The sequence below is a fragment of the Moschus berezovskii genome, chromosome 7, assembly GCF_049115385.1.
Source record: "Moschus berezovskii isolate FMDL1 chromosome 7, NW_MosBer_1.0, whole genome shotgun sequence".
Classification (NCBI taxonomy): Eukaryota; Metazoa; Chordata; class Mammalia; order Artiodactyla; family Moschidae; genus Moschus; species Moschus berezovskii.
In genome coordinates, this window is record NC_142466.1 from 108,409,038 (window position 1) to 108,421,183 (window position 12,146).

General features: G+C 37.8%; 1 protein-coding gene across 1 annotated transcript in view; it reads right to left on the reverse strand.

Moving 5' to 3' along the window:
* SHOC1 (shortage in chiasmata 1) overlaps positions 1-12,146 on the reverse strand; it is an 85,915-nt gene that overhangs the window by 46,849 nt on the left and 26,920 nt on the right. The window contains exons 10-13 of the mRNA XM_088838271.1: positions 8,202-8,296; positions 7,329-7,565; positions 4,078-4,494; positions 1,063-1,188 (exon numbers count right to left, since the gene is read on the reverse strand). Of these exons, the coding sequence (XP_088694397.1) occupies positions 1,063-1,188; positions 4,078-4,494; positions 7,329-7,565; positions 8,202-8,296 (875 nt within the window). The remainder of the gene's footprint in view (positions 1-1,062; positions 1,189-4,077; positions 4,495-7,328; positions 7,566-8,201; positions 8,297-12,146) is intronic.

A 12,146-nucleotide genomic window follows, 5' to 3' on the forward strand; every position in this document is an offset into this window, starting at 1 on the left:
ATAATGTTATGGCTATCTTGTTTATTTGAATTAATTTGGCAGGGCAGATATGAGGAGCCATATAAAGAGAATTACATACTATTTTTTCTTTTCCCTCCACTATTAGTTTATAACCTTAAGCTGAACACATTTATAACAGTGACAAATTATTTTTAGTTTTCACTAGATCAGTATTTTGGAGAAGGCAATGGCAAGCTACTCCAGTACTATTGCCTAGAAAATCCCATGGATGGAGGAGCCTGGTAGGCTGCAGTCCGTGGGGTCGCTAAGGGTCAGACACGACTGAGCGACTTCACTTTCACTTTTCACTTTCACACTTTGGAGAAGGAAATGGCAACCCACTCCAGTGTTCTTGCCTGGAGAATCCCAGGGACGGGGAAGCCTGGTGGGCTTCCGTCTATGGGGTCACACAGAGTCGGACACGATTGAAGTGACTTAGCAGCAGCAGATCAGTATTTAAAGATTTGTATTATCATATAAAGGTCATAAATGAAATTTAACTAAAAGATGAAATGATACAAAAGAACTAGCATCTATTTCCTTATTGATTTTCACAATGAGCATGATGTTCTTAAGCAGGCTGTTCTTTGGGAGTCAGTGTAAAGAACAGTTTTCTTTACAGCAGAACAAATCATTTAAATCAGTATAGGAATCAATAAAACCACCCTGATGGTGGGTAAGAGAACAGAGAGAGTAACCATTAACGGTTTATTTTTCCAGACTGGGCAGAAGAGTCAGAGTTTGAGGAGCTGCAGTTTGCTCTTCTCTGATGAATGCAGGAAATCAGCAAGTTAAATGAAGGAAGAAATAATTCTTAGTGGACCAGAGTAGGGCAAGTCAGGGAGGGCAGAGGCAGTAAATAAGGCATTCTGAGTTTGGAAAGAACTTGAGAGTAAGACTCGAATGAAGAAATATCTGAAACAAGTGAAGAAAATTACATGGAAAATAAGGTATAGTCTAGATACCTAAATTTTAGAAACACATTACCATCTTGAAACATTTTAATATATGAGCTTTCAAATTTACTTCATTTGAAGGCATTTAGAAAAGCATAATATATACCTGATGCTGGAATTTCGATGACATTATCTGCTCTCCTTTCCTGATTTGTTTTCTCTAGGGTTTTATTATTACAAACAATAGGGCTTTCTTCTTGAAGAGTCAAAGGAAGTTCTTCATTTTGAAGTTCTAATGAAAACATTAATTTGCATTGTTCAGGGCAACTTAATGTTGATTAAAATGCTTTTTTGTAATATGATCAGAAATGGCAACCCACTCCTGTGTTCTTGCCTGGAGAATCCCAGGGATGGGGGAGCCTGGTGGGCTTCCGTCTATGGGGTCACACAGAGTCGGACATGACTGAAGTGACTTAGCAGCAGCAGCAGCAGCATAACTGTTAAAGTTCTTTGAAATGCATCAGTATTAAACTGAACAACTGTCCTGGTCAGTGGACTTAACATGGTGCTGGGTAGGAAGCTGAATGGCAATAAAGGAAAGAACTTTGGCATCAAATGAGTGTTTCAATCCCAATTCTGATGGAGCCTCAGTTTTCTCATGTGTAAAATATGGATTAATATACCTACTACGAATATAGTTATAAGGTGCTATAGACACCAAGGACAGTTCCTGACATCTAAGAGGCACAGTCCCTTCTACTTCACTTCTCTGTGACTGTCCACATACCCCTCCTCTGCTACTAATCCTCTCCTGGGCCCCAAACCCTACCGTCTCCATCCTTTCTTAGTAAGATCACTTCTTTCTTTGTTGTTGTTGTTCAGTTGCTAAGTCAACATTCAACTCGTTTCTTACTACTTGCCTTTTAGCTCTCAGGCATTTTCTGTAACAGGCCTTATGTAACTGCACACTCTACTTCCAGGCCAGCAAAGTGCCTCTCCTTTTTGTTTCCTCAGCACTCGGCATACTCTCCTGGCACTGACAACATTGTACTGAAATTATCTGCAAGTCTGGTACACTCTATTATACTGGAAGCTTCTCAAGGTCAGTGATAGTATCATATTTTTCTCTAAAAAGTGATTTAGTGCCTGGCACACAATGTTCAATAACTGTACTTTTCTTCTATGAGCTTTAAATACACAATAGAAAAATAGAGCAAAATATCCTAAACTAGATTGTTATTATTTGCAAGTATAAATGATGTAAGTAGCTTGATTATTAATAATGATTAAATAATCATTATTAGAGTTTTTGAGGGGGCCTAATAAATTCTAACATTCTTCCCTGCCCTGGCATCAACTATAAAATAAGATAATAAATAAAAATACATACCAAAACATTACCTCTGTTATTAAAACTAAGTTGGAGAAAGAAGCTTGGTCTGAGAGTCAGGTGAGCTTGTTAAATAAACACCTGAATTTGGCAGAGTACCTACCCTGCCTCAGATTATACTGGACGGGCCAGGGTTTGGCATGGCTGGGGACCTGCTTGGAAAAGATGCACGACATAGAGAAGCAGACGAGAAGGCCTGCTACTTATGGGGCAGCTCATTCCTGTAGGCTTATGCCAACATTCTTTTTCAAATTTACAATACACATAATTCATTCCAGGTCCTCTGGGGAGAACACATTAATGGACAAAGAGGCCAGGAACATAAAACTAAGGAAACATCAAGAGTGCAGAAGCATTCCCACCTAACACGAATATTCTTTTCAGTGTTTAATTAATGGCTAACTTTTTAATAAGAAAACATTCTCTTTATCTTTTTCTCCTTTCTTACTGCTTCCTCTCTCTGTTGCCAACATTCCTTATTACAAGATATCATCACAAGTTATGACAACCAGAAAAGGATGTCAGGTGCTAGTTTTGGACTGAGTTCTTTTTTCTTTGCCTCAAATATGAATAGAAATTGAAAACATTCATGAACCTGAAAACAACAATTCGTATACAAATTCCTATTTATGTATTATATTGATAAGATAATTCTTTCTATTTTGCTCATTCTTTCAATGTATAGAAATTATGCTCTGAATTATGGTACAAATTGGTTAAAAAGATCTGTTACATATAGAGTTGTTTCCTAGTAAGGGAGGTTAAAGGTGGTCAAATTATTACATAAAAAGAAACTTTAGGGCAAATATATATCAACATTAAGGGTCATAAAATTCTGGGATTTTAAATACTTTCCAGCATTTTCATTGAATTTTTCTTTGTGAAAATGCACTGACTGACAAAGTATTGTAACTTTAAATAGATCTATACAAGGCTTTCATATCATGCTGCACATAAGGAACAAGCATTCTTTTCTGCTTTTCTGTCTTGAATCACAAGCAGTTCCCCAATCATGGGGAATCTTGGTCCAGTCCAGCATAGTCTGGGGCTGGGTAGCTACTCTCCACAATTCTGGTGTTTGATTAGCAAGCTCACTGGACCCTCAAACTAATTTTTGGTATATATTTTACTTCTGGCTTATTCAGGGGCAAGATCTTGTGTGCATTAATAATACATAGGACAGTTATATCTATGTTATATCTATAAATAGTTTTGTACTTGTTTCACTTGGGTAACCTATGTCAAACACATTCTAGAGTATTAGAATTCTAGAATATTTTCTTTACCAAGAGTGAAATGATATGACACACATTACTTGGATATGTTTATAAGCAATTAATGTAAAACAGTTATAAGTCAAACAGAAACTTTTTGGTAAAGTTAAAAGGGGTAATAAGCAACCAAATGGACAAAAGATTCTTAAGTACATATTAAAATATAAGCTAAAACATTGATGGAGAACTGTGAGCTAAAAGAGAAAAAAGAATGGCAGAAAGATCACCAAAAGTGATGAATCTGTATGACTAAATTGTAGAAAGTGTTTTTTATAAATAGTGGCTTTTCTTACAAGTTCAAAGGTGCTTTTAAATTTTTTGGAAAATACGTGTCTACATTTATACCTGTATATCCCATATCCATCTCTTTATACAATGTGTAATGAATCAATGATATTTTCTTTGAAGAAAAACATGTTTTACCTGAAGAACTTTATTTCTTTACTTTCTATAATAAATTATCTGTTTAGTCCTTGAAACTATCATACCTACACCAAATTATTACTAAGTTACCCACCATCTTTTCCATCATTGTCTGTGACTTCAGTCTTTGAGGTACAAGTCGGATACTTATTTCGCAGCATAATAAAGTCGCTCAAAAGGTCCAAATTATTCTCCCGTTTTTTACCATGTTTAAAAGATGCTTTTTCAATTTTTGAAGAGGAAGGTGATTCAGTAGATGGTACTGTGCTGTCAAGTTCCAAGTGATCTTTATTTTCTTTATTTTGGATTATTCCATAACCTAGTTCTAGGTCATTCTTTGGTTTTTCTTCTTTTCTTGGTATTTCAACAGAGACATATTCATCAGAAAGATTCAAGTCTGATACTTCTTTAGTTGGAGATGGAGTCTTTTGTGGAGCTGATAAATGATCATTTGTAGATTGCTCATTAATAAGTATAAGAGGAGAGGAACAATCTTCATGTTCTAACCATGCTGAAAATGGAAAATAAAAATATCCAATGATTTTCATGCCTAAATGGGTGTTCTACTAGGGTATTAAGATACCTTTAGTTCTAGGTTCTTATTAATATAATGTGATCCTTAGGAGGACTTTGTTTACTGCTTTTAAAATCAATGTTTTCTCTGAAAAAAATAACTTTTTAAAGGATAAAAATTCAGCACCTCTTTTCCTACTACTGGAGCTAAGGTTACCGGGCAAAGAAATAATTCCAGCCCCCTGCCAATAGGCTTACAGCTACTCACAGCCCTAGAGGTAACAGTTATTCTAAGGTAAGTGTCAAAAACTTATGTACCAAGCAAGCCACAGACCAGAAGAAAATACTTGCAATACATATACTTTAAAAAAGATGATATCCAATATACATAAAGAACTCCTATAACTTAACATTTTAAAAGAACCCCAATTACAAATTTGACAAGATACTTGATCAATACTTTATATTAAGGTATGCACATGCTATAATATGGACACATCTTGAAAACATGCTAAATGAAGTAAGTCAATCACAAAAGACCACATATTTCATGATTCCATTTCTACAGAACATCCAGAATAGATAAATCCATAAAGACACAGAATGGGAGTGACTGTTAATGGGTACAAGATTCCTTTTAGGGGATGAGCCAGAATTTCATTTACAGACCCCCACTTCTGGCTTCCATAGTTGGGGTCATGCACCAGGAAGGCGAGTCCCCAGAATAGTTGACACTGAAAGCTTCTAGGGCTTTCTTTCAGGAGAGCTGTAGGAAACAGTCTCCACTCTCAAAAGAGGCACACAAAATCTCACTCACCCTGAGACCCAGGGCAGAGGCAATACTTTGAAAGGAGCCTGAGTCAGACCTACCAGCTGATCTTGGAGAGATTTCCAAGAAGGCAGGGGCAGTTGGAGCTCACCCTCGGGACACAGATGTTGGCAGTAGCTGTCTTTTGGACACTTGTTCTGCCATGAAGATTCTAGTGCTGATAGGTGCCATTTTGAAATCCTCCCTCTAGCTTATTAGCACTGGGTCAGGCACCACCCACCAGCCTTTTGGGCATTAGTACTGAGATTCCTCAGGCCCAGGAGCTAGCTGTGTGGGGACACAGTACCACCTACCAGCAGGCCCTCCAAGCCCCCAGCCACCCTGGGATGTGGTCCTGCCCACCAGAAGGCCAAAGAACCATACCTGCCCACCAGTGGCTGGACAGCAGCCCAGGATCTTTTAGGTCTCAACCCTGCCCACCAGCAGGCCAGTATCAGTTAGGAGACCCCAAGACCTGGCTCCATCTGCCAGTGGGTGGGCACTAGCCCTGGATCATCTGAACCCTACCACAGCGCATCAGTAGGATAACATCAGCTCTGGGACACTTTGGGCTCCTCAGCCAGCCACCTGAGTGTATAAAACCCACGCACTATTTGGCTAATCCCAGCCTCAAACCCTACAGCTAATCATATCAAAAACCAGTTCCACCTACCAGCAGGCTGACACTAGATCCAGGACTCCCAACTTTGCAACCAGCCATTCTGGGACCTGGTTCTACCCATCAGTAGGTCAACAATAATCTTGGGGTCCCCAGCTCCACAGCCAGCCACTTTGTGACCCAGCCCCACCCACTAGTGGCCAGTGGCCTCCACACAAAAGCAGGGTTTGGCAACCAACTGGACAAGGGGGCAGCCACACCTATCAGACCACTCACATTAGTCAATCTGCCACAACAAAAGTGCCTACACAGCCCACGTAGGGCTGTGCATAGTGCATATAGTGCATATAACTAGCACACATAACTCTAGCGACCAGAAGGGAGTGCCCTGCTGGGACAGATACAACTGCTCCAAAAGACCACTTTTCCAAAACTAGGAAACATAACCATCCTACCCCACACACAGAAATAAAAACTGTGAATTAGGCAAAATGAAGAGACAGAAGGATATGTTCCCAATAAAGGAACAAGATAAAACCCCAGGAAGAGCTAAGTGAAGATAAGCAGTCTACTTAATAAAGAGTTCAAGGTAATGATCATAAATATGCTCAAGGAGTTTGGGAGAACATAGACACAAAGTTCCTAAATACAGTACTAGAAAAAGTTCCTGAATAAAATCTTTTAAAAAATCCACAGATATAAAATTCCTAAGTAAAATACTTACATTGTATCAAGTTTAAAAATGCCTAATGAATAAACCTTTTGGTATCAAAGGATGATTCCCATTGTTGAAAAGAGATTACTAGACATTACTGAACACTTAAAACTCAGCTGTCAGGTCAAAAAATAATGGTGCTGGTTTACACCTAGGCTGATGTAAACAGAAAATGAGCTAGAAATTATCATTTATAAAAGGAAATAAGGTCTCTTTAACTGAAAATGTCTAGAGATTTAAAGCTGAGACTATAGAACTTTAGAACAGAGACTTAAGGATTAGTTTGTCAAACTTCCTCATTTTTTCAAGGAAGAAAATGGGGCTTCAGTTCAGTTCAGTTCAGTTCAGTCACTCAGTTGTGTCCGACTCTTTGCAACCCCATGAATCACAGCACGCCAGGCCTCCCTGTCCATCACCAACTCCCGGAGTTCACTCAAACTCATGTCCATCGAGTCGGTGATGCCATCCAGCCATCTCATTCTCTCTCGTCCCTGTCTCCGCCCACCCCCAATCCCTCCCAGCATCAGACTCTTTTCAGTGAAGGTCAAAGTTATAAATTCTGGCAGAGCCAGAGCTATATTAAATGCTGGAATTTAGTTGTATTTTCCCAATTACCTCCTGGAAAGCCAATATCTAACATTTTCTCATTCTGAAAATGTTTACAGAAGTGATATTTACTATTATACTTACGTTCTAATTGAGGCACATTTGTAGGTAAAAATGTCTCCAATTTAGTATTATCGGAAGATAAATTATTATGACCCAAATATGTACTTAGAGGTTCCAAAGTTTCTGTCAGATTTAGTCTTGCTTCTTTCCACCACTCTGCATTTACAGGATTAATCATAAGTTTTTCTTCTTCAACAGAAAATATCTTTTTCAAATCTGTAAGTGAATATTGATTGTTGGGCTCTTCAGTTCTTGGCACTTAAAAAATAAAAACAAACCAAACAACAAATATGAGAAACAATCCACAGGGCAAAAAAATGGAAAAAAAAAAAAAACAGAGCCACACTAGAAATCTCTTATAAAGTAGATTTTTACAAATTAGAATAAAAATAAAACAAACATATCTAGTATTTCATTTTCAAGATGCTAATATTTGTAAAAGTCTAAAATATTATAGCAACAGAAGTCACATAAAGGTTTATTTCAATCTATGGAAATATCATGAAGTTAAAATTATTCTACTATTTAGCAGGAAATAAAACTTTATTTTGTTTGACCATTTTAGTAATTACTAAATTAATACATTCAATAATATTTTGAAGAATTAATGTAAGATTTATTAAATCAGAAATTTTATCATCATAATGAGCCTAAATAAGAAGATATGTTTTATCAGATTTTATGATAATTATCATTTTGGATATTGTGGCACAGAGCTTTCCATTACTTTTTAGCTTAAGAAGGGAAAGAGAGGGAGAAGGATATGGCAACCCACTCCAGCATTCTTGCCTGGAGAATCTCATGGACAGAGCAGCATGTCCAACAATAATACATTTCTACTGATTGTACCTTTTCATCTATACTTTTTATTCAGCATTCAAAGTCAATTTTTACCTCTAATCAAAAATGAGTTCAGAGAGCTTCGGCAGCTTTCTAATTGCCATAGCATATGGTATTTGTTAGCTGATTCTTCAGCAGTAAGCAAATCACTGAAAAAGAAGAGTTAAAGTTTAATATTAGATAATATATATAATACAATATAACAATGGACCCAAGTCCATTCTAAACAATTTCTGGAGCTTCTACTGGCTGAGGATCAGAACTATAAAAAAATTTCTGTCTCCTCTACCTTTTCAGGAAGTAAAAGATACTAAAGTTTAGTTCAGGTCCTTCAGTTTTGTGGGTAAGTGAGTGATGTGTCTGTGTGTTTTTGGTATTGAGGAGAGAAGGAAGTATGTATGACAAGCAGTGTAAATCAGTAAATACAGCTCATTAGTAGGTATGAGGTCAAAAATTAGTACATAGTAGGAACAATGGACTGGCTCAAAATTGGGAAAGGAGTATGTCAAGGCTGTATATTGTCACCCTGCTTATTTAACTTACATGAAGAGTACATCATGCAAAACACCTGGATAAAGCACAGGCTGGATGAAGCACAAGCTGGAATCAAGATTTTCAGGAGGACTATCAATAACCTCAGATATGCAGATGACACCACCCTTATGGCAGAAAGTGAAGAGGAATTAAAGAGCTTCTTGTGAAGGTGAAAGCAGAGAGTTAAAAAGCTGGCTTAAAATTCAACATTCAAAAAACGAAGATCATGGCATCCAGTCTCACCACTTCATAGCAAATAGATGGGGAAACAATGAAAACAGTGACAGACTTTATTTTCTTGGGCTCCAAAATCACTGTAGCCAGTGACTGCAGCCATGAAATTAAAAGACACTTGCTTGCTCCTTGCAAGAAGAGCTATGACAAACCTAGACAGTGTATTAAAAAGCAGAGCAAAAAGCAAAATTTAAAAAGGAAAATAATTGCCAACAAAGATCCATCTAGTCAAAGCTATGGTTTTTCCAGTAGTCATGTGCAGATGTGAGAATTGGACCATAAAGAAGGCTGAGCACTGATGAATTGATGCCTTTGAACAGTGATGTTGGAGATGACTCTTGAAAGTCCCTTGGATTGCAAGGAGATCAAATTAGTCAATCCTAAAGATCAGTCCTGAATATTCATTGCAAGAACTGATGCTGAAGCTGAAGCTCCTGTACTCTAGCCACCGGATGCAAAGAGCTGACTTGTTGGAAAAGACCCTGATGCTGGGAAAGATTAAGGGCAGGAGGAGAAGGGGATGACAGAGGACAAGATGGTTGGATGGTATCACCAACTCAATGGACATGAGTTTGAGCAAACTCTGGAAGACGATGAAGGACAGGGAAGCCTGGCATGCTGCAGTCCAGAGATATTTTCTTTGGTCACATATAAAAATATATTCACAATTCAGCAATCAGTTAGTGTAGAAATAAAGGGGTCACAAAGAGTCAGACACAACTAAACGACTGAACAAGAACAACAACAGGGAAGAGACCATTAATTCACAAACCCTTTAATCTATGCCCCAAACGTCCCACACCCTCCTAAGTGAGAAGTGATTGTATTCTGTTTCTCTGTTCGTACTGTGACCCCATGGACTGTAGCCCACTAGGCTCCTTTGTCCATGGGATTTTCAAGGCAAGAATACTGGAGCGGGTAGCCATTCCCTTCTCCAGGGGATCTTCCTGACCCAGGGATTGAACCCAGGTCTCCTGCATTGCAAGCAGATTATTTATCATCTGAGTCACCAGGGAAGCCCCACAGAACATACATGAACATGCTAACTGTAAGTACTGCTAGTTCAATTGACAATTCTGGATAGTATCAGACAACTAGATCTTAAGTCTAAATCACCCAATTTACTCACATAACCCAAAAATCTTGCATGTGGTGGTAATATTTGAGAAGCTAGACAGTTCTTAAACCTTGCCAAGGTCTCTTTGACAACCTGATACCTCAGATTGTAGGTGATTATCTTAAAGTAAAAGGAAGGATAAATATTTAGGCAAACCAAGTCCATCAGAAGATCATAATACAGACAAATGACCTCATTCTTAATCGCACTTTCTGAAGACATGTCTGAATTTGATATTTTCTTTGGTCATATATAAAAATATATTCACAATTCAGCAATCAGTTAGTGTAGAAAAAAGACTTAACACCATGCAGACATTTTTTTAGCACCATAAAATCTAGCATAGAGTTTTACGTGTAGCCGGAACTAAAAAATTTGTTAACTGGTTATATCTCTAGCCAAAATGTTGTGTTCTGAAACGAAAGTAATTAGGGCTATAAAAGCAAGTTAAAAGTACAATAACATTACATATTATATTTCCTTTCTGTTTTCTAAAAATATTTGTTCTCTTTGTTTTCAGTTTCACAGTTGATGTGTAAATTTATTTTTAAATAGGGATTTTTAAGTTTTTATGTTCATGAACCAATGGAAATGATTTGCCAGTGATGAGACTGTTTCTCAAAGTTGTTTCAAAAGGCCCTAAAATCTTTGGCTAATTTAAAAGTCTTTTTGTTCTAACTGGCAAATCATAAACACAGATAAGACTTAATTTCATAAATTTTCATTAGGTGTTTGAATTATAACAATAAGTAGGTATAAAACGTGTGTGATTAAAATGAGTTTACTGCAGTTTAAATAAATACTTGCAATATGAGAAATTGAAGATTATATTAATTCCAGCTAGTTTTTGTTTCTAATTGACAATCTGCCTTAACAGATGCAAACCAGTCAATCCTAAAGGACATCAACCCTGAATATTCATTGGAAGGACTGATGCTTAAGCTCCAATACTTTGGCCACCTGATGTGAAGAGCTGACTCACTGAAAAAGACCCTGATGCTGGGAAAGATTGAGGGCAGGGGGACAGAGGATGAGATGGTTGGATGGCATTACTGACTCAAACTCATGTTTGAGCAAACTCTGGGAGATAGTGAAGGACAGGGAAGACTGGCGTGCTAAAGTTCAAAGGGTTGCAAAGAATTGGATATGACTTAGAGAGTTAACAACAACAACAAGGGTATATGGAGTAAGTAAAAGAGTAAAAGAACACACACAAAAAGAAATACAGTCCCTGCAAATAAACATCCTGCATCTTAACAAAGGGATTAAAATATTTAAACAAATTATAGGGAGTTTCTGTACTTGTCCCATGCTATTTTGTTAGAGCTCATATCTGATATGGGCAGTTCTAGTTCATGGTAGAGTTCTGCATAAACTCTATAAATTTACTCCTCGTAAAGGAAATCCCTCTTTGCCAGAAGATGAAGATAATTGGTGCCCTCAATGTCAGCTTTCTTCATTTTATGCTGTGACACTCTCCTGAGACCATTAGTAGAGCCTGATGAGATGCTCCAGTTGCTTCCAGTAATCCAATAGCATTCTCCTCTGCCAGATTAGCCAATCACAACTAAGAACTCAGAGTATGTACTATTATTATCCCAATATTATAGATTAGGAAGCTGAGGCACAGGACAATTAAGATCACAGAGCTAGTAAAGGACAGAGCCAGACAATCTGGCTGTACTGCTGGGTTATTAACTACTTGAAAGTGAAAGTGAAGTCGCTCAATCTTGTCAGACTTTTTGTGAACCCATGGACTATAGCCTACCAGGCTCCTCAGTCCATGGGATTTTCCAGGCAAGAATACTGGAGTGGGTTGCCATTTCCTTCTCCAGGGGATCTTCCTGACCCAGGGATCGAACCCGGGTCTCTGGCATCGCAGGCAGACGCTTTATTGTCTAAGCTATCAGGGATTGCACCATTAACTATTTACTATGGGCTGAATTGTGTTCTCCCTCAAATTCATATGTTGAAGCCCTAATTCTCAGTACCTTAGAATGACTATATTTGGAGGTAAGGTCTTTAAAGCAGACTGTGGATCACAAGAAACTGTGGAAAATTCTGAAAGAGATGGGAATATCAGACCACCTGACCTGCCTCTTGAGAAATCTGTA